The sequence below is a fragment of the Colias philodice genome, chromosome 10 (assembly GCF_061535455.1).
Source record: "Colias philodice isolate Cphi_HAF_F1 chromosome 10, ilColPhil1 Martin Lab GWU primary, whole genome shotgun sequence".
In the NCBI taxonomy this organism is placed as follows: Eukaryota; Metazoa; Arthropoda; class Insecta; order Lepidoptera; family Pieridae; genus Colias; species Colias philodice.
Window position 1 is genome coordinate 8,587,670 of NC_143095.1, and position 23,890 is coordinate 8,611,559.

Consider the following 23,890-nt stretch of genomic DNA (forward strand, 5'->3'; position numbering starts at 1 on the left):
CTATCAAGCTAATTTTTCGTGAGTAGCTTTATTTTGATGAGATGCCCAATAATTTCATGTACGAAACTCTCGATTGTGGTAGCTTACAGAGGTAACAAGGATAAAAATTTTTGATTTGACGGTTCTCAAATATTTATTACGCAATTTGTAGGACAATATGTCTGTTGAATTATATAAGTATTAAATAAGTGAAAATAAAAAAATCAGCTGGTTAGTAATCATTTATGATGACTTCGTTATCGATACACATTGGAAAGGGGGACTCTTTGATCAAACCATAGATTTTGTAGGACAAATATTTTTTCGAATAATTTAGATAATTATCTTTAGATTGAACAAAAAAAAACATTCAGTTAGTAATTAATATTTGAGAACCATCAAATCAAAATATTTTATCCTTGTTTCCTCTGGTAGCTACCACAATCGAGAGTTTCGTACATGAAATTATTGGGCATCTCATCAAAATAAAGCTACTCACGAAAAATTAGCTTGATAGTAATCACTTGCAAAAATGGGCGATGTATCCCGGACTACAAGTGTTTGTAAGTAGTCACTTTTATATTGTTGGAAACAAGGGAACATAAATTGACAGTTTGACGAATTCTACAACACTTTGGAAAATTCATTTTAAACTGGTGTAGTTATATAGTAAGTACCAAGTGTTGTTGTCACGAAATGTAAGTATTCTGCACTGAAATAAAATGCACAGAATTGTGATGTGATATTTTGCGGGGCGGGCGTTCCGCCGTCTGTCTATCCGTGTTTTATTTGCTGTTGAGTATCAAAATTTCTTTAACGTTATAAAATAAATTGCCCACGGACTCACATCAAGCATCAATGAATTTACCAAAACACCAATAACATAAGTAGAGCGTTAATACTGCTAATAAAATTATTTACCTATTTAATTGGGAAGTCGTTTCTGAATTAGGTGGTAACTGGTAGTGCAAATTAATAATGGAAAACCTTGGATTAAAATTTTAAGCTAATTTATTTATAACTAAATATTTAAATCGAAGCACTAAGTAGTTGAAATATAAAATTCTAATTTGAGAAATTCGTTCGTATTTGAAAGCTCTGGAAAGTCGTTAATGAAAAAGCGTGCTGCGCTTTGTTATTAAGCGCACCTTATTCTTTGAATGCCTCGATTTATTTTATTTGTTTACTGTGTAGTAATTGCATAATCAATATATATTAAAGTATTTTATTATAAATTACTAGCTGTGCCGCGTGGTTTTACCTGCTGACCAACGCGTGGGCAAAATCAAGTATTGCTATGTTATTCTGATGAATAGCCTACTACTGTAAAGTTTCATCCAAATCCGTCGATTACTTTTTGAGCTAATTCGCTGCAAACATACACTTTCCTCTTTATAATATTAGTATAGACAGTATTCTTACAGCTTACAGTTTATACAGCCATATTAGCTGTGCTCCGCGGTTTTACTCGCATTGCTCCGCTCCTGTTGGTCTTAGCGTGATGATATGTAGCCTATAGCCTTCCTCGATAAATGGGCTATCTAACAACGAAATGATTTTTCATATTGGACCTGTATTTCTTGAGATTAACGCGTTCAAACAGACAAGCAAACAAACTGTCCAGCTTTATAATATTAGGAAGGTAATAGATAAGCATAGCGTAATGTTAAGCGTTCAGTGTAATACTAATTAATTAACTATACTAGCGGCAATGTGTAAATCCGTCACTGTTCTGAATAATGTTTTGCAATAAAATGAAAATGTGTTGTCAGAAGCCGCGCTTGGCTGAAAGCGTCGATTCAAGTGCTTTCGTTACTTTTAATTAGTTTAATACTTTTATGCTTCCATAATTTGGTCTTGTCTCTTTGATGCTATTATACTCATTAGCATTTTCATTAAAAACAAATGAAGTAAATTATCCAGTTTTAAATTTATTTTTGATTTCATTAAGAATTCGTGCTGCTATTGGAAGTGTCGTGTACCTAAATTTTATATCTAGACCATGTTTATAAAATTTTATACTTCGATTGTGATTTTATGTATCATATAATATAATTATTATATGCCTTGAATAATAAAACAAGCGCAAACATATCCAAAAAGAAATCTACTGATTAAAATGCGGTAATTACAGCCAGTTTTCATAATAATAAAACCTATTTTAATTCATAATAATTATTAATTGAAATTCCACGACTACAGTTCCTACATACTAGTATGCAAAATATCAATAGAATCACTACAAAGATATGCCCTATAAATTGAAATATTTACATCATAGTGAAATCTTCACGTGATTTAATTTATTACATGAAAGGTTGAAAAGGAAAATTGATTACATTAAGTATAGAGTTAATGGGTGTGGTGTGTTTGAAGTTTATAAATTACCCGTAGAATACAGCTGGCGAACACTTCACTAAATACATTAACATTTTTTCACGCTTTATAGACGAATGAAGAAAAATCTGGCTGGTGACAAAACAAACAGGTGCACCATGAGTTTGATGCCATAAAATATAAATTTCTAGAAAAAAATAAATTTCAAGCAGTTCAGAAACATGTTTTTATTTAATATGATTTATAATAATGAGTGTTCTAATCTTATGTTTTGGCCATGTTTATAAAGCATTAGGTTGTAGCCACGTAGGTGTTTGTAAACACACAAATATTATTCTAGAATACCCAGCCATACCTATATCCTACACAGTAAGAAACACTAAAGCTTAAACTAACAAAGATAGGTAGTAGCTACAATGTTGATCTTTATTATAATCCTGTAAAATCAACTATCATACCTGCGTAATATTATTTGTATGGTTGATGTACTGCTTGTTGATTTCATCGTAGAATGTTATGTAGAAGTCTTGTGTTCCCAAAGTTGAGCTCCAGTTTGAAACCGCAGTTGGACTGAGATCGTCTAGCATCCTCGTACCACACCTGTCGACAAAAACGTTAATGGTTATATAATATACTTACTTCTAATCTTTGCAAGATCATGCAAGTTTATTGTTTCTTTAGTTCTTCTAATAATTGTAAAAAAGCGATTGCATGTCCGATGTGCAATTGTTATATTTTTTGCAATTGTTATATTTTTTCCGATAAATATAGTTCACTCATCATAATAATTATTACGTTATTAACAAAACCCTACTATTCCTACTGGACAGCTTTGTATGTATAGTTGGTAATTTTATGTCAGCTAATCCAGAATTTGATGCCGAAATTTTAGACCGAATTAGAATCAATACAGGTATGCGTAGTCAGCGTATTCATTTCCTAATTCCGGGAATGTATTGCAGTGAATAAAATATAAAGCGTTGGTTTAATTTAACGTACTCTTTGTTTAACGTATAACGTGAAAAAAGGATTTAATAAAACAAAAAAGTATATGGTATGAATATGCACAAAGAGTTATAAGAATTAACCGTAACTTAGGTAATAGAATAATGATTACAGAAAATGAGATTTTAGGTGGTATATTATATTGCACGAAGATTCGTTAATTATATTTATTTAAAGTGCCATTTTAATAAATTACATTAGCTATGTATCTTTTAAAAATGTTATTTGAAGAAACAACTAAACACTAAAAGAAACCATTAGTCAGTATCTGATATGTGGTATTCTAATATTAGCAATGCCCTTGTAAATGTCTGTTAATGTAAATCATTTACAATATCCTCATACCGTTAACATTAACATAATAGGTATGCAACGCACAATCAGTTTCTCTAAGCAAAGCAATTGGAGTGAAAATTAGTTGTAAATAATATTCTAGCTGGTAGGAAATGAATTCCCATGTTTGTCTATTCCTGCTGTTAAATTATAATAAATAATTAAAATTCCAAGCGAATGGTAACAGTGTAGGGGTAAACTCATTTGAATCTCTAATAGCGATCTCCAGATTTAGTCGTTTTTGTTATAATCCTATGACTGTTTTATATAATAGTTATTAAAGTAAGGATGTAGCACTCCTTTATTGCATGCCTGACACAATATTGCTAAAAGCTTACTCTATCATTATGGTTTCATATTATCCATGTGCGAGCAATATTATATATTATTACGATTAATACATATTTATACTGCTCTTTTTAGAAGGGCCATTTGAAAAATTTTAATATCATTTTTTATATTATTCACATGCAAGTTTAAAACAGTATAATCAATAGTTACTTTATTTAACTAAGAGGTACATATTATGATAAAAATTTAAAATTGTAATAGTGGAATCGTTTTCCTAGAAGCATACATGTGAATATGAAATTTGGTGTAGCATAGTATGATATTGTTCCAAATAATGGATCCATTATAATGTCAAATTAATTGTGTGATGGCCAGTCAAGGGCGGAATAACTAAACGCAAATGGTCTCCCCTGTTAATTCTGATCTAATCAGACATTTAACACAATAATTAATAGACAATGTAAATGTAAAAGAACAAATATTTATATTTACATTTATTTTGGATAAACGCATGAATAATTTGGATATTGTTCATAATTATTTAATTACATACTTAACTATTTACTTAACGGTAGGTATTATAATCAGTAGACGCTTTTTAACATACGCTACGACTGAAAAGTAGACGTCTAAATGTGCTGTATGCACTCCTTAGAAAGAACACTTTTTCTCTTAACTTAGGACAATGTGAAATAAGTAGATAAAAATAGCCAGAAACAATTGAATTTTTGGACAAGGTGAAGTCGGACCATTACTTATCTATGAAGGAATCTGACGTCCACCTACTCAAGTATTGACCGCCATAGGATAGGGACCCCATTAATTGAATCGAAGGCATTCGAACCGCCCACATCCACATCATATTGTCATGTGGAATCCACATTATATTCTCTTTCTAACATTCATTATGTACTTAGTTCGCTTTTTATTTAGTTAGTTCGTTTATGTTGTAAATAAATGGGAGTTTTGAAATGAAATATGTACCTATATACCTAAAGTTTTCTACATTTGCACCAGACTGGATAATTCTTAAAAAAGCAAATAAAAACATCGAACGTCAGTCAGGGCGTGCTGCTACTGATTATTATTAAAATTATAGAATTTATGTCTGTAGAAAGATTCTTACAGAAACGTCCTTATAACTTTTCACGCAAAACATACAATTTACAGGAAAACTATCTGTTTATTAAATGTACACTGTAAGATCATTAATCAAAGTAGTCCAAAAATTTGATATAAATTCAACGTTATTTTTGTGTTTTACCCATGTTAAAGTTTCAAAATGAAATGTCAACCCGTAGAGTACGTACTCGTAATCCTTCATTATAAATTCAAATTAGATATCTTTGAAAACAGGGAGTTTTAAAATTTTAAAATAGAGTTACGGTTATCGAATTCCGAACATATCCCTGAAGATATAGAAGCTTCTTTGATGAAAATGCAGATGATTATATTTGAATTCAACATTGGAAAATATGAATATATAATAAAGTAAAAGTCTAATCCTATCAACATTTTAAAGAGCTGCATTTTGTAAATGTAAAATGCATAAAATCCCCGTAGCGGTCCCCTACGAATGTCAATATTAAGAAAAACTTTACAAGCGAGGGACGTTAACGGAATGTTGAGATTAGTTTCAGTGTCCTGCACAAGAAGATTAGACTAGGTTTGCCTCTATCTATTTAGACTCTGCTTTTTTTAAAAATACTTGATTTTCTTGAAATCCTTAAACACAAAAGATTGAAGATAAGTCCAATGAATGTTATTTGTAACGCCCGTAAAATTTTATTAATCAAGGAATTTTCAGTTTGACTGAATACAACCAATAAATGCAATGTAAAGTATAAATTAAAAAAAAAGTCAAAATAAAATTAATACATAATATGAAACATGAAACATATGAACAACATACGACATGTCATGCGTAATTTAAAAAAAACTCAATATAGTTTCATTTTCGGATCAGCTCTGAGAACATAATTCTGTAAATAATTGTTCTATTAAGTGGAAAATAAAATTATAGGTACGTGTTTATGGATATGTAATAAAGTTCGCACATTCTTCACGTAACACTTTATGAGATGAGGTATGAGTGCCTTTTAATGTTCAACTTTTATGTTAAGCTAATATTATAAAAACGGAAATCTCAAATCAGTTTTAAATGATAGTCCTACTTCTCATCTACGTTGGAAAAACAAAAACAGAGGCATTATAATATTTCAGTTTACATTTTTGACAATAACTTGTGTACTTAGAACGTTATTTTAAATTGTGAAAAATGTATTATTAAATGAATCGTAGCGTACCCATTTTAACAAAGTTGATAGAGCCACATGAAGTTATATGACTGGGCTTAAACTCAAATTCAACAATTCTGTACTAATGTTATACGTGTTCTATAAAGCACACGGATATTCAGATAAACTTTGTGACCCCAATACCGCCACATAACATGCGTCTTTATATCTTCCTTATTGCTAAAAATAATAATGATGTAACTAAGTTAATAATTCAACTATATATAATGTATTTGTCTATTTGATTCTTATGTCGCGTCGGTCAATTTTTTTTTTTATTATCTTACTCCCCTCAACTTGTGTAAAGAGGCTATTTAGCCTCTTCTCCCACACACGTCGTCGATCTGTATTAGAAAGTCATTGAGACGATGCTTCTCTCGACTTTTAAATAATAAGAGCCCGTTAATTGATATTCATAAATAGCTTTTTATAATTATATACAATAAATAAAATATATGTTAAATTAATGAATACATACCTGTTTTGCCAATTACAAGAAATTAAAATGTAGAGTAAAGATTTGTAAACTATGTATAGATTAGATAGTACCTTAGATAGTACGCGTAATATTTGTCTTCAAATAGAAAGTACAAAAAAAAATATATTGTTCTATAAAACCCTCATACGAGACCTGTGTTCGTGCAGTCGAAACTCGAAACATACATGGGCTGATGATTGTATTATCATATAAATACTACGGGTTAAAAAGCTTAGTAAGTAATCACAAGTTAGTCAATTTAAAGTATACTTCACATTTCGTCATGTCGTTACTAGTGGGTGTTCTGTTTAGTTGTTGTTCAAGCATTGTTTCATGAAAGTTCTAAACCTCTTATACAAATCGAAATAAGATGCAATGCGTGTAGTATACTTGAGATGCTCAATCCAGTTCGATAGATTCAACTTTAAAGTGCTCTCTCCTATGTAGACGTTCTTAGTGAAGCTTATTTGAAATGTATTATGAATGGGATTTTCTAAGAGCTTTTTTTATCACGGAGCTAATTAGATTTTTTTAAATGTTACGTTGGTTTTAAATATTAGCCATGTATTTTTAACATTTTAAGCTATTAAAAAATCTCTATTTCGTATACAGTTATGTAAATTTTATAAATATAAAACTCTCTATGAACTAAAGTTATTGCAAACCTTCCAGGAATTTCAAGAAAAAAAATGTCTTATTTTTTTTCAGTTCATCAATCTTCAAACAATAGCCGTGAATATCTAACAATGTCTGTGAATTAAAATATTTTTGTTCCAGCTCTGTATTAAAATAATCAAATTTGTGTTATATTTGCGAAGGCGGACTCATTTAAGTGAAACGAATGGTAGACCGTACCTGTAATGCGAGTAGATAATGAAATAGCTGGGCGTGTCCCGTCGCTAAATATATGCAAATAATATACAGATTTAATACACGCGATTCATTAATGACCGTCGTGTTTGTTCATAAACATTTACCCATCCATTACAGGCAATTGATTAAGTTGTCATAATAACGTTTTGTCCAAGGAACCTGGATATAAAAGGAAAAAACGTTTTATGTGCATTATTTTAGTGTAAAAATAAAAATAAGTAATAGTAATAAAATCAAATGAGCAAAAAAAAAAGTTTCAGGACCAAGGTACTCAGGATATTATGTACACATCATCCCTCATGATTTTAAATTTATTTATGTCATCACTTTTTTACTTATTGATATCATAAATTTATGTCCGATCCAATTCAGCGGTTCCAGATCATTAATAAGGCATCACGCGTCTTTGAATTTCGTCAACAACCCACTCCGAAGGAAGTACCTATTCGACAAGACGCTCAAGTGCTAAAAAGTCAATATTTAATTCGAGTGATCCCCTTTAATCTCTAGTAAGTTGGTTGCTTTGATTTATGAAGCTTCAATTTGTTCGTGTTTTGTGGCAGAATGTTAATATACAATAATTGACCGTTGAGCTGATAAACTATGTGGTTTAATGAAATAAACAGTTTAATAATCAATTACTCGCAATGGATAAAACGTTTACAAGTTGAAAACGTTTTTTATGAAGAATGTAGAGTCACAGGTAAAAATATTTTATTTGCCTGGAAAATAGTTTCATTATTCTTGTGGAAAAAGTCAACTGGGCATGAAGTAAACTGTAGCCAGTACCTACTGTGACACTGTACACATACCTATGTGAAATAAAATTTTAACATGCAAATGATTTCAGTGCTCCGCGATGTTACGAGAGGTGAAAAAATTATTGACATCCCCAGAGAACATTGCAATTTCCCAGCGTAAAAGGTTTATGTAGTATTCAAAATAAACCAAAGTTACATGTACATGTTAATTAATATTATTGTCACACACGAATCTAAATTTTACCTATAACATTAGCGTGTTATGTTTGATAAACCGGTCAGTATTATGACTTTATGCAGTGCAAAATTAGAATTGTTCATCTTAGAATGTTATAGGTACCTAATTAACTATTTCAAAATGTATTTAATAGTAAGAGTGTTTATAAGTGAAGACGCGGTTACATCAACAAAAAATTTAGATAAGGACAAGCCTACAGCGTTTGCATATTTAGAGAATTACATTTGTAAGTCATTCACATTCCATTTCAGATTATTTTTGTCTTGCTGGAGCCTGTTATTCGCAAAACGTAATGTAAATATGAAGTATTAATTCAGTTTTACTTTTTCAAATTTGTGTAACAAAATGTTCTTGATGGAAATAAGGGAAATATAATAAGGGAAGTTGTCATTATATTATGGGATGACGTTGTGTATTTCAATGAAAAGGTCGTCCTATCATTAAGATGAGAACCCTTGCCTGTTCTTATTATATCTCTTGTCAGTTTAGATTTTCAAGAAAAAATATTTATGCAATAAATTCTACCTTTAATTCTTTGTTATCAAACCATACATATTATTTATGTTTATTTCGCTAAGGTTTAATTTAGATTCAAAAAATATTGAAGCGGTACTTATTGTGTATTTCTTTCATGAAACGCTTTCACTGAATACTTTTATGATAATTCCAATATCCTCTTTTTGCACAAAAATAAACACATAAAAACGTAGTTAACGACGCGTAAAATAATGTCCAACTCGCTTCCTCGTCCTATCATTTTAATTTCCTCGATGCAGTTCAGTTGCTTAGAAAGTCCGAAAATATTAGGTGAAGACAAGATAGAGTTTATCGCTTGTTGATTGTATTTACTGCTCCAATTGATTTATAGATAACAGTTGAAGGAATATTGAACATTGCTCTATACATATGTAAATGCAAATAATAATTAATTCACCACCAGAACCACTGTATTTCAAATCACAAATACAAAGGTCCTGTATTTTCAAAAGCAAACCATTATTACGGAAAATTTTATAACAGTAATTGATCATTACAATAAATGAAACTTTTTTTAAACTAAAGAATGTAATAATTCTTATTAAAAAGATAGAAGAATAATAACGGCAAGTCATGTATATGGTACATATAAATACTTACTGACGTAAGTATGGGCGTTATTACAATAATATTTTAGAAGCACAACTGATGCATGTCTGTGAATAAAAATGTAATGTTTATGTTACGATAACGGGTGTGCCAATTGATTTATAACTTTCAACTTTACAAGATGAGCGGTTCAATTTGGGCATATAACCTACGCAATGGTTATTAATAAAAAATAATTAATCGTCGAGAAACTAAATATTTACGAGTTTTAATGTTATATTTATAAGTGTAGAACAGACGTTAACAGGTGTTTGAGGTTATAAATTTGGTCTCTAATTTATTAAGAAACCTTTTGTATCGTCACCTAATATGGCTTCCTGAAAGTGTGGTATTTTTTCTAAACTGACGATGTCTTTAATTCTTGTTAAGGTAGCGTTAGCTAGTTCAATAAAGAAACGAATCTTCAATGGCGGCCAAAGCTGACTTTGACAGATGGTAGGATCAGCAAAAAAGAAAATAAAAATAACGTAAATTGATAATTAGTTTATTTATTATTTTGTTAATTATTGTAATTTGTTTGTTGACAAACTGTTTTGTTATGATATTTGTGTATTTATATGAACTATCAAATGACATATACAGAACGCAGCAAAATCCCCATTAATACTCGTAGTCTCGTAATTAGCCCATAAACTGAACAACTTTCCCCAAAGAATATATTATTAAAGAAAATATTATTTACTATAGCAAATACATAATTGTCACTCTAAATTTATGATCGGGTTTCGCATAGGGGTCGACAGGTAGTCAAATTCAGGTAGTCATATTTGAAAATTATAATTTTGAGCAATACATTTCTTTAAATATTTCTTTATTTCTTTGTTTGAGATTCATCATCATCATCAGCCCATATAAGTACCCAATGCTGGGACTATACAAGTGGGAATGGAAGGAAGAAAAGTTCATATTATTTCTTGTCCATATTTTTTTTTTGCAATTTCAAGGCAATTCTCAAAACTTTAAACTCCAATATCTCAGAAACTAAGTGACTCCTCACCCCCCCCTTTGGAGGAGGGATTCCCACCACTCCCCCCTCCCCTCCCCCTCCCCACAAAAACCTTAAATTCGAGGGTTGTATTTGTACACTTCTTCCAAAAATTATAACAGGGAAAATTAAATACATTTTACTTTACCCTATTTTTTTTTGCATACCGTAGGGCCGTGTGTGAGCGAGAGGGAATGATAAGCGCCGCCATTGAAGATTCGTTTCTTTAAAGAACTGACTAATACGCGTGGTTACGCGCAGAGTTAGTTAACCGCAACCAAACTATACATTTTATCGCCATTAGGTAATGGCGCTTAAAATATTTATAACATTGCGTGTGCTTAGTGAGTGTAGTTTAGCCAAGATGATATCTATTAGAGGAAAACTGGAAACAATACAAGTTTTACACAAGTAAATACTAAAAGGAAGAATCAATAAAACCCTACTACCTACTGTGTATAAAATATTACCACTCCGTAATCAGGCTTCCAGGAAAATGATACGAACATTTACATTTAAAATACGAAAAACACGTTTAATTTATTTGGAAATATGAATACGTGTACATACACAACGTGACATGAAATTCATCATGAGACCCCGGAGCCACAAACATCGGTTGGAGCGAACCCCGGCTCAAACTTTAGTACTCAGATTGGATCCCAATTTGCATTTCTATCTAGTTTCGTAAACACTTAACGCGCATTAGTCAGCCCTCCAGCCGAAATGATGTAAGGTGCTAGTAAGAGCTAGATAAATAATCCAGAATCTGAAGTATTGGTTTTTAATACGACATTTAAATTGAAGTGAAAAGTAAATCATGTTTTGAGGTATAAAAGGCAATTTAGATTAGTAAAAGAGCAATCATTGAATGGAAATATGAATGGAAACACTTAATTGTATAAATATGTTTTTAGAATGTTTCCAAATAAATCATACTTACTGCTTTTTGTGTTTAAGCTACAATTCCTGAAAGTACTTATCTATTAATATAATCGTGACAAAAATTATTCTTAACATTAGGTATATGATTAATAAAATTACCGTTTAGAAAGATTTAATTTTGAATTCTTTTTTTATTCTTATAATAAATTTCAATCTATATTCAGGATGTAGTTTCATGCCATCTTTAAATCTAAAAATAGCTGCTGCGAATAACTTATTTAAAAGTTAAAACGCAGCGCAGCCTTTCAATACGCTTTGATTGGAATGAAAAAATCCCCCCAGTGTAATTCCAGAGATGAATGACGATTGGCCAATTGGATTTATTGAATCCGAAACTGGTGTGGTCCCAATGTGACAATATGTGTCTCCAAACGGCACTCGAACAACATTAAGCCTTTGAAATGTAAACTCGATACAGTCGGAACGCATACACTTAGCTTTATTAAATTTACTCAAGGTTCGCCAGACAGATAATGGGCAAGTTTCAAGCTAAGGTTCGAGAATAGAATCGAATTTGGACCTAATAATGAAGTAATTTATGTTGTTAATTGGAAACTTAGTGAGGTCAAGCGTGCTGTTGTACAAATTGATCATTGTCCCTTTTGGGTCTACATTCTGATAGAAGATTGGCATTAGAGATGAGAAGATGAAATTGATATCAAGGAAAAATTATTCTCTTTTGCTTAGCTTTTATGCTATTCAAAACAGGGTAGGTATCCCGGATTTGCTAAATAGTTTTTTTAATAATATTAGCTCGTTCCGACATCACCGGTTTGACTGGGAATAAATTTAGTAAAATATATTAAAAACTGGTTATATAATAATTATATAGCTTTAGAGTACCTATAACCAATACCTATTCGTAGCAAAAAATAGAAAGAAAACAAAAAAAAATTCCTCTGAAATATCTATTACATCCGTAAACTATACTAAATTAATTAATCAACATTCATAAATACAATAGAAATATGTATAACATAATTATGAAATTAAATCCCATTCATCCAAATTAGTTCGGCAATCATTAATATAGATGGAAGGGATCATGTGGCTGACAGTGGATAAGTCTGCAATATGTTGGAAGATTTAACAAGTGGAAAATTGGACATAATTCAATTCTCTTAACAATGGCTAGCAATAATTTAATAAATTACGAATGAAGAATGATTTTGAGTCCCTAAAGTTTGAATCTCGTTGGTCTCAGGTGTTGTGGATTTTTCTTAACCCCTATTCTATAGATCCTTCACTATGATTAAGTATATCTACGCTAGCTTTTTACAATGTTGGAACAAATAATAATTATTCTTGTTTTATAATTACTACCAGACATGATAGAATAACTTTAGATATTAATTTCGAATAATAAGAGTAGCATTTAAATCCGTATCAAAATTCATACGACAATAATGTTTTGGATGAAAACATTCCAAGAAATGCAATATTACTTTGCTTCTGGTGCTCTAGGTAGAGACATCTTTTGAATTTTATGATTTTTTTGTCTTAGCTATAAATTATAATACGTAATATACATACATAATACGTAAAGTAAATAAATAGACTGATAATAGATAAAGTCAAATATATTTATTTACATGAAGAAAGTCACCGGCGTCAACTAATATAGAAATGTAAATAGACGAGAGCAAATAAGGAGCCCCAAAAATTCCATGATGAATAGTTGCGGATATATTGCTAATTTAAAATAGGGTTGAGGGTTGGGCCATAGTATACAAATATACCGCGTAGTAAATTCTCGGTCTGAGCATGATTCGATTCGATCTTTAATAGGTACATCATTCATTAAGTCTACTCTCCTGAATGGTTGGTCATGACTTTCATTTGTTGGTCTTTGTCATGAAAGTCAAGGATTTATTTGCCATCAACTACACTATCCACTTAGATGACCTGAAAAACCTTTCTATACAAAGTTAGTGAATAAAAAGAACTTAATAAGCTTAGTGGCGAGTAATTTAGTAAGGGACACTACGTTATCCACGGGACGCGGGCTTAACTCGTGACTTTGATAAACGAAACTGGTTTTACGTAGCTAACTCAGCAAAAAATCGTGTTAAGTTTTATCTATTTCTAAAGGAGTCTCTATATAAGTGTAGGTGCTGTAATTGGGTGACCAGCAATTTATTGCATCGGATATCTACCCATTTTCTACGAACTTGATTGCATTTGGGAAATCGAAATTAGATACATGTACGAGCGTGGTTTCAGCGATGTAATGCTAAAATTTGTTCTTGTGGACTTTAGAGAAATATATAACATAAAAGGTTGCAAAGTTTTCAAATACATAACTGTTGTTTGTATAGTAGCTGGTTTATCGTTAGCTTTCATATTATAATTAAACTAGCGGTCCACCCCGGCTTCGCCCGTGGTACATATTTCGCAATAAAAGGTATGTTCTTAGGCCTATGTTCTTTCTCAGGGTCTAAAGATTATCTGTGAAAAATTTCATAAAAATCGGTCCAGTAGTTTATGAGCAAACATTTTAAATTACTTATACAGTTCATTACAATCAAACAAACAAAGTTTTCCTCTTTATAATATTAGTGTAATAAATTATTGCGTACAGCAAGGACCCAGACTTAATTACTACTGTGAAATTTATGATAATCACTATTCAATAACAATAAAATAAACAGTTTCACTGTCTCCTTTGTCTGTCTGTACATAAATACCGCAATTCAGGTTATATACACCAGTAAAAGAGCTCTATACAATTTAACGCACCATTTCGCAAGACTTTAAAATCGGGTCCAATAGAATCGAGTACATTTACGAGTTCAGACCGCAATGAAATCAAGCTGAATGCTTGGACAAACAATTTATGAGTGAACACAAAGCTTAGTGCGAGTTTAGTTTTACTAGAACGTTGGCTTAGTCGGTGTTTGTTTCTTCAATCATTTTAGTTAACTGTACTTGGTCTTTATGAGTGATATCTATTTTATTTCCACGGGATTATCCTTCTTAATTAAGTTCTTTTATAGAGATTAATATTCAATTATTAATTGCCAAAAAATCATTCAATTTACTGTTTACTTTTTACTTATTTAATTAACATATTTATCCGAAGAATTTTCAGTAATTTAATGCATATAACAATAGCCAATAGGTGTTTGATTCTGACTGTATTTAGCATAGTCAAACAAAACTTTCTTTGTACTCTTAAATCTTAATAAAGTTACTATTTCGGAAATTATAAAATTTTACCGAACCCTATTCGGTTTAAACACAATTCGATGTTGTCTGACGGTGTATCTAATTCTCGAATTATTTCCCAAAAGGCAGTTCGAAATCTAGTAAATCACGGAATAGTCTGAATAGCTGCTTGAAAATACAGTAAGTATTGGGTGTTGAAATTTACGCTATTTAAATTATTGTTTTATAAGAAATAGTGATGTTAAATGGCTAGTAAAAAATTAGATTTATGGTCATTTCTATTAAAGAGTGATACTTACCTACCTACTACTTTTTTTTTGGATATACGAATAAGTACATATATAAAAAATGTTCATGCTTTATAAAAATAAATAAATGTGCCCTATTTAAAGTTCTCGTATCTACGGCAAAGAATCAATATAAACTTTATCAACCAACGCATTTATTAAATATCCGCATGCCATGAGCAATGTGCAATGTGCATATACACTCAACTATGTCAATATGGTGAAGTTGGTAAAGTTTAGTGCGATAACGTCCGATACATCGGAGACGATAATAGTACTGTCGTTTCTATACCTACCATCTGCTTTAATTAACGGGCAAAGTTACTGATATATTTTGTTAGATACCAGATCCCTAGTAGCTTTTATCGAGAGAACTTGTTTCAATAAACCACATTTAACAGGATAAGGCTACCTTAGACAGTTTTCTTGTTGTTGTACATTCACAATAGGATTAATATATCAAAGAGCCACAATTCTTTTAAGTTTTGTTTTAGCGTTACATCGGACGGACCTTTTTTGATCGTGATGTAGGTATACGTAAGCTTTTAGATTGATTTTCACTTTTCATTCTTAGTAGTTAGGGAAATGTTCCTCTAGAGTCTAGGTAACACATGATCAACAAATTGATAGAAATTATTGGAAATCCTATAAAGTAAAAAGCTTCTGTTTAAAATCCATTTTTCTGAGAAACCATTTTTTAACGATCATACTTCTTATATTGTGATTGCAAAATGTAGGCACTTACCTACTTGTACTAAGCTATTTCAGTAATGGTTACATTAGTGATCAATAATTGGAGAAAGCTCCCCAAGGGAAATATGTCTCTTATAACAACTGTTGTGAAAATGTTTCAAAGAATAATAACGAAAACATGTACACTTACATATTTACATATCGGTGTATTATGCGATTCTTTAAAAAAATACTTAATTGCGATTCTTTAAATTTATTAGAATTATTTATTTCTTTATATACATCACACATTATTCAATAAATTAACTTTATTATTATTTATTTATTATCTAAGATTTACACTGTGTGACATAAACATCACTGAAGTAAAATATGGTTTAGTTCTAAGGTTTAGTTTCTAAATATACTTCTAATTTTTTGGTTCCTCATATTGGTACAGTAAACAAACATAATAAAACCGACATCGAAATACAACGTCAATCATGTGTCATGTACTTACGATTATATTATTTGCGTCGGTAGATCCTGGACGATAGCCAACATTAAAATCAATATTATTTTTCTATTTTGCAGTAAATTTTTTACATAAAATAACGGAAAATCATAAACATCGAGGACATGTGCTCATGTCAAGGTAAAATAACATCATTAATTAATTATGTTAGGAGCGAAACTATATTTTAAACATATTAAAGTGGCATGTCCGATATAATATAGTAGTAAGCAAAGAGAGAATGTTCATTAAAATGCTAGAGAATTTTAATACTAAGCTTACTTATATTTAGACTTAGAAAATGTTTAAGTCTACCGTAATTAAAAACACATTGGCGTATAAACTTGACGATTTTACTTATGACCCAAATACTCGTTATGACATGATATCCTCTCCCTTAACCCTAATAAAACCATATCTTAGAAGATAGTGATTTTGTGTCTATTATTATATCATTATAGTAAGTTATTTGTAGCAGCTATATTTCATACGACATATTTTTATAATGGTTACAAATAAATAGCTCTGATTGTATACTTTAATGTACGAATATATTATGTAGTATTTTGATGTGCGTCAGTAACTTCGTGTTAGTTTTTTAGTGTTTGTGGAAATAAAATACATGTGGTTGGCAAAGAATTGAAACTTTAATGGTGAAATTTACATACTATATAAACATATTATATTAATGTTTTATTTGAAAAAAAAAAAACGACTAACTCTTTCTCGTGCTTTCAACCGCTTCTACTAACTGCATGATGTTAGGATCCATAGGTGCGATACGAATGATAGTCTATCCTACTTCAATCCTTCTCATATTATATCTCATATCTACTTTCCAAAACAAACAACTCATTTAGAACTAGTAGTAGTAACTGAGATTACCTCTTTCAAACAAACACTTCCACCTTATTTATTAGTACAGATAAGGATCCTTATTGAAAACTGTTAAATTGACATGCTACTGTTGGATTTTTGGCGACTCAGATTTATGACACCTTCGGTATATTCCTCGATATTTTTCCCGTCATTGATAATATATGGGTTACAACGCCACCGTTGTTATCGTGTCGAGTAACTCAAGTGTACTTTCCATGATTTATATTATAACTAGGTTTCCGCCCGCGGCTTCGCCCGCTTTGTCTAAAACCTAATAAATTATATACTAAAACCTTCCTCTTCAATCATTCTATCTATTACAAAAAACCGCATCAAAATCCGTTGCGTAGTTTTAAAGATTTAAGCATACAAAGGGACATAGGTACAGAGAAAGCTACTTTGTTTTATACTATGTAGTGATTATAACTAAGCGCTGTTGTTTCAAACCTATTTGTGATTTTGAAAGCATGTAATAGCATACCTACCTCTACTTTCCAAAACTTATAAGTTTTAATTGATCTGTACCAGTAAATAATTATAAATTCATAATACATTATTATGTTTCGAAATTGCTCAAACTTACAGGATTTAATAATTAAAGTTAAATACTACTTAGATACTGGAATTCTAAACTTATGTAAGGGTCTTGAAACCACCTTGAAACGTAGTTGTCGAACGTTGTCATAAAATAATTGAAATGTTACCTACGTCGTTGATCCAAAAATCAAAAAGTGAAAAGTAATTCCTATGCAATATACTCTTGTAACATTAACACAGGAAAATACTATTTTTATTTGATACCCCAGGGAATTTTAAATAAATTAAAATTTCCATTATCAAACAGTAGGTACAAAGATAATGGATCTTGATTTTGTTCGATCAAGTCAAAATTAATTTTAATTTCGAGTTGAGTGAGGCTTTTATACGATTTAATTAAACGCGGTAAAACAATGTAATGATATTCATTTGAAGTTCCGTACCATTGTCTTTGTCTCCTGAAATCTAGAATGTATAGGAGGCGTGCAAACACGCAAATCCCTCAACTAAAACGTTCGCTCAACAATCCCTAATCGATTGTTTGACCTCTGAAAATACCGGGGTTGGGTCTAAACAGGAATTTTATCATTTTCTAAGACGCAATTATCTTCGGATCTTGAGTTCTGACAGATCTTTAGTAAGCCTACTATTCATTACGATTCGAAAATTTTGGATGTATATTATTGGTGTCGCTGGTTTCAGCCATCAAAATAATTGACCTACTCTTTACAGATTAATTATTTATTTGTTTTTATAAGATCTATGTACCAAAATGATAGATAACGTAGTAATTATTTGAAAACTGGACCTAATTGGCAAAATTTTTAAAATAATCAAATTCAAAATTTGGCAAATTCGTAAAAATACTTAAAAATCTCTTGAGGAATAAATATTTTAATTTTTAAACCGTAGAAAAAAGAGTCAAATTCATATTTTAACAACACAGCGGTAAAATATTGATAAGCAACGGATGTTTTTAACGCTCTTCTATCACAATAAATTATATTATGTCCTACTTTTACTGAAAACGCACGATATTTTGTAAGAATTAGATTACTCAATAAAGAGATCAAGTCATTTATCTGATATTTATTTAATTTCTTTATGAACTGCAAATGTCTTGTATGTTTTTTTAGCAAAAAGTAAAGTGATATCTTTAGAATGTAGACAGGTATAATATAAGTAACGAAATCTCTGTCCCTATGTCTCTATTTCCCTATGTCCCTATGTCCCTTTGTACGCTTAAATCTTTGAAACTACGCAACAGATTTTGATGCGGTTTTGTTGTATAATAAAAATGTTGTAAAATAAAATGTTGTATAATAAAATCCATCAAATAGTGGAGAAGTACTGTTATTTTTGAGGTTTCTAATGTGATGTCGTAAAAAATTACATTTTTTCCGCTTACATTGCAAACGCAGGCTGAACCCTACGAGTTTTATCAAAATAATGTACTAAGTATTATACACATTGAAAAGGTCTACAGAAAAGTCCGCGGTGGTATAGGTATGTCTATCTCTTATCATGGATAACCCACAATAACTTTTTTTTGTCATTTACTTTTTACGACGAATAATGGCTAATTTTCGAAGCGATTTTAACCAATACAGCATCAATCCTTAACCAATTAAATACCTTGAATACATTGTTCATTTAATATAGATCTATATGGCCCTTTACCCCATATGATTTAAGTGAATATTTTCGAAGATATTACAGATTTAAAAATTGCGGGACGTAGCGTTTGCGGCGGTACCGGCCGGCCGCCCGGCTATATGCTTTATACCCGTGCGAAGCCGGAGCGGGCCGCTAAGTTTTTATATACAACGTTCACAGTTTTTCTGTAGTGTATTTAGTATCAGCTTTGCACCCGTGCGAAGCCGGGGCGGGTCGCTAGTTAAAAATAATTTTGAATCCTACTGACAATATATTATGTGACGATTTTATGTATTTTTTTCCTTTGTGCAATCTTCATTGTGTTAAAAAATTATATCCAACACGTGTATCCGTGTAGAAGTTTCTAAATATAAACTATATAAAAACCCACCACGCGTTTATAAATCAGAGCCACAATAACGTCTTAACGCACAGCACTCTCATTCAAAGATGTTTTTAAACCACACATCGATATTTTTGCGTAAAATATGTTTATAAATATTTGTATTAAACTTTGGTTGTTACATTGTTGGTAAGTACCATCAACCAGCTGTCAATAAAGGACGCCTGTAACATTTTCGGCTAATGGAGTTAGTGTCACTCGCAGTCAATCGCTCTACATATTTTAATATTTCTACCACGAGGCAGGAGGCTCTTATTCCTTTTAACGATATTTATGTAACAAGCAATCAATTAAATCTTTTGTGCTTTGTTTTTACTATTGTTCGTGTATCCAAGCTCTTTGGTTTCAAACGGAACTAATGAGAGTGGTCGATTTAAAAATAGAAATATAATGGGATATCGTTTTCCTTTGTATTTTTTTTTATACATCTATGTCTAGGAAATAGTTCCAAAAGTGTATCAAATAGGTATATAAAAAAGGTAAATTCACGTGTCCCCTTATGCAGGAAATTTGTAATTTCGCTGATCGATTTTCTTTGCGGACAAGTAAAATTATAATTAAAACTAAGTATTCTTCATATGGTGATGCTTTCTGTATTAGGTTTTTTTTTTTTTTTTTTTTTAAGAGGCACCCGTCATCACAGGGTGTTCGCGCCACCTCTGGATTATAGTCCAGAGACTTTTTTTGCTTTTTTTTTTTTTTTTTGTTCAATTTTTAGAAATATTAACATACTGGTAACATATAAATATAAATAATGTACAATTAAAATTATAAAAACTTAAATTAAATTACAATATAAAATAGAATCAAAATTATTAAGTAAAAATTCAATAAAAACACGGCACAAAAACACTCAACTTAATCCTATATCACAGTTAAACTAATATCACACACTATTTCTTTGGTTAACTACGACTACAATATGCTTACAATATTGTAAGAACGCATCCCTACACTTATCCCCCAGGGCAGAAGGCAGATTCTCACCCGTCATCGCCATGCCCAATCTTTGTTCAATAGCATATCTATTGCTTGCAAAAATTGGGCACTCGAGTAACAGGTGAGGAACCGTCTCCTCAACTCCAGGCTGACATAGACACGACGGATTATCCTTCAGCTTGAATCTGTTCAAGTAGAAGGCGAATCCGCCGTGACCAGTCAGTACTTGTGTGGTGTGGTGTGTGATGTTTATTTTCCCGACTACCTTGTATGCAGCTGCAGCGCTTGGGAAAAAGAGCTTCGTGACTCCGGCCGTTCCTCCTACATCGTATCTCCTATCCCATTCGCTGATCGTATCCTGTCTCAAAATACGCTTGACGAATGAAACAGGACACAGATCGTAATCCGGTTTCCTCCTCAACCCCAGAGCGGCCTCCTTGGCTAACTCGTCTGCCCGTTCGTTCCCCTTAAGCCCCGCGTGCGCCTTAATCCAAAACAGGGAGACCTCCCGCCTCTGCAATGCAGCGTTTCGGAGGGCCGCCCGTGTTTGCACAGCCAGGGGATGACGGGAACTCAGGGTAACCGCCTGGAGCGCCGATCTGGAGTCGCTGAAGACACCGACCTTTGCCGCTCCGCTCTTGCAGGCTATGTCTACTGCTCTTTTGAGCGCTAGGAGCTCAGCCTGATAGACGGTACAATACGGTGGCAACGCAAGCTTAACGGCCTTTGTCTCGGCCTCACCTTTCCATACGGAAAGGGCGGCTCCGACGCGACCCTCAATCTTGCTGCCGTCCGTATAGACCCTGTGGACGTGGCTGTCAACCACGTCGGCATAGGTGTCCTCATCTACCAAGCCGAACCCCAGCTCTACCTGCTCTGCCGGATGTGGGTCCTCAATCGCGGGTGCCATTCGTTCCACCTCCCTGTCCCTCAACACCGCCGGGTGCGACACACCCCTCCCGATCTCATAAAGCCTCGAAGCTTCGAGTATCCTGAGATCAAGAGGGAGAATCCCAGCCAACAGCATCGCAGAGTTCAGGGAGACAGTCCGATATGCTCTGCAGATCTTCAAGGCAAAACCCCGTTGAACGGTGTTAAGCCTCTTTCGGACCCCCATCTTTTCCGCTGTGGGTGCCCACGCTGCTGATGCATACAAGATAGTCGGTTCTATAACTGCGATATATATAGTCTTAACTACTTGGGGGTTAAGCCCCCAACTTACTCTGGCTGCTCTCGCTAATAGCTTGTAGCGGGCGATTGCCTTCTTGCAAACGTTCCCAACATGATCGTTGAATGTCAGGCCGCCGTCAATAATAAGACCCAGTATTTTAATATTATCGAAATACTGGATGTCCACACTACCCATTGTAAGTCGTGGCTTGTCATATTTTAGTTTTCGTGTCGAGAGCAGTGCACACGTCTTATGTGGCGCGAATTTCAGCTTATTTCTAACACCCCATTCGTCAATTATTCCTAATATGCGGTTTGCCTTGACCTCTATTTCTAAGCCCGTATCTCCATCAAACACTAATTAGGTTTACCAGTTACCACAATTATTTTTAAACCCTTTTCTTCTAACGCATTAGTTACTCTAACTACTATAACAACTAGAATAAGGAGGTGGATATAAAATTTTTAAAATTTGTATAGTTCCTTTGTAATGCGATTTAGGCTCGTTTTTGGCTCGTTATACAGAAAAGATGCAAAGTTGCAAAGTACAAAATTTACTTTCATACTTATCAAAATCTTGTAACTCCTATCTTGACATAATAAGCTGAAAAGTTTGAACTGTTTGAACTTTAATACTTAATCAACATGAATAATCATTTATTATTTCAAACACTTTTTGCAGTAAGAATTTTTTAGCAAAGTGATTTTTTACTTTATAACATCTGCGAAAAAATTAGTACCCATCTAGTTTTTTAAACAAGAGTTTTGCAGAGAACATGTTTTAGTTTTGATGACAATAATATGCATGTTTGCGTCTCTTATAAAGTTGACAATGATGATGAGAATATTATGTGATGTAATATTTTCCAAGAAAACTTTTAAGAAAAGATTTTCTTCATCCAATAATAACCCACGCTAAAAGGCGAGAGGGTAAGTATAGTAAGCCAATATATTGCTAGGTCCGCTTTGTGTATTCTTAAGCCATAAAGAAAACTTTAAGTGCGGTATGGGCCGCATAAATGATTCCCCAGGTCCCTGTTTTATGTAGCGAATAAAAAAAATAGTGAATCGCGTTCAATATGTTCATACAATGATAATAACACATGTTTATGGTTTAATGTAACAGAATTTTTATACATGGATATTTTTGTTCAGTTTTTACGATTATTGATCGACACTACAACCGATTTATCTCTGATTGTAATTGAATTTATATTTCAGTCGTGAACAGACTGTACGGTATATTTTTATACGAATTGAATATTGGGATAAACATAATAATTAACATCGTTCCCAATGTGATATTCCGTCCAATATTGTCAATCATGTTACATGTTTCGTTTAAATAAATTATGAATGCAATAATTTTAAATTTTTTTTTAATTTAATTCAAGTAAGAAATGTAGAACTAAATTTTAGTTATGCAATGTCTTCTTAGAAGTTATGTAGAAATATTTAATTAAAGAAGATATTACAAAGGTATTACAAAGATATTACAAATGTATGAATGATTAAAAAGTTGACGAAATGCAGCTCCGTTTTAGGTGTGTTTCAAACATTTGACTCTGGATATTTATCAAAGGGACTGTAATTCACAGTACGAATTCAAACAATTTTGCATTCCGTCACATTATACAGATGCAGAAATATTTCATTAAAATTACACTCACCTTAGTTCCTGCTCCACTACCGAAATTAGAAAATTAATTGAAATGTAGGTACATAGTATTTTGTGTTTATAAGGTTTGCTTTTCATAGTAAATTACGCCCAAAAACCATTCATTTATCACCTAATTAATTGCTTTCGACGCACAAATATTTGACATCACGTTATTTGAGTTGGAAAGTCGCAAACAATAATCCGACGATTAAGCCATTGGTAATAGCTGTATTGATATTCTATTACCTGTGGGTACCTACACTGTTCATATCAGCAACAATTTTGCATTAGTTAGACATTGTGTATAATTTATTATTGCAGAGAACTAATAGGTTTA

At 32.1% G+C, this 23,890-nt stretch overlaps 2 protein-coding genes and 1 long non-coding RNA gene across 5 annotated transcripts in view; 1 reads left to right on the plus strand and 2 right to left on the minus strand.

Moving 5' to 3' along the window:
- Positions 1–23,890, plus strand: part of LOC149485333 (uncharacterized) — a 316,030-nt gene that overhangs the window by 140,670 nt on the left and 151,470 nt on the right. The gene's annotated exons all lie outside the window — the stretch shown is intronic.
- LOC149485340 (tachykinin-like peptides receptor 99D) overlaps positions 1–23,890 on the minus strand; it is a 56,712-nt gene that overhangs the window by 10,726 nt on the left and 22,096 nt on the right. For all 3 annotated transcript variants that reach the window (XM_089700194.1, XM_089700192.1, XM_089700193.1), the window contains exon 2: positions 2,775–2,916. In XM_089700194.1, the coding sequence (XP_089556320.1) occupies positions 2,775–2,903 (129 nt within the window). In that variant the 5' untranslated portion in view covers positions 2,904–2,916. The remainder of the gene's footprint in view (positions 1–2,774; positions 2,917–23,890) is intronic.
- Positions 20,426–22,210, minus strand: LOC149485341 (uncharacterized). The gene has a single exon (XM_089700129.1). It carries the CDS (start codon positions 22,087–22,089, stop codon positions 20,671–20,673), a length of 1,419 nt encoding a protein of 472 aa, XP_089556255.1. The 5' UTR covers positions 22,090–22,210; the 3' UTR covers positions 20,426–20,670.

Coding starts and splice junctions, on each gene's coding strand:
- LOC149485341 (XM_089700129.1), bottom strand. CDS start 22,089: ATGGGTAGTGTGGACATCCAGTATTTCGATAATATTAAAATACTGGGT.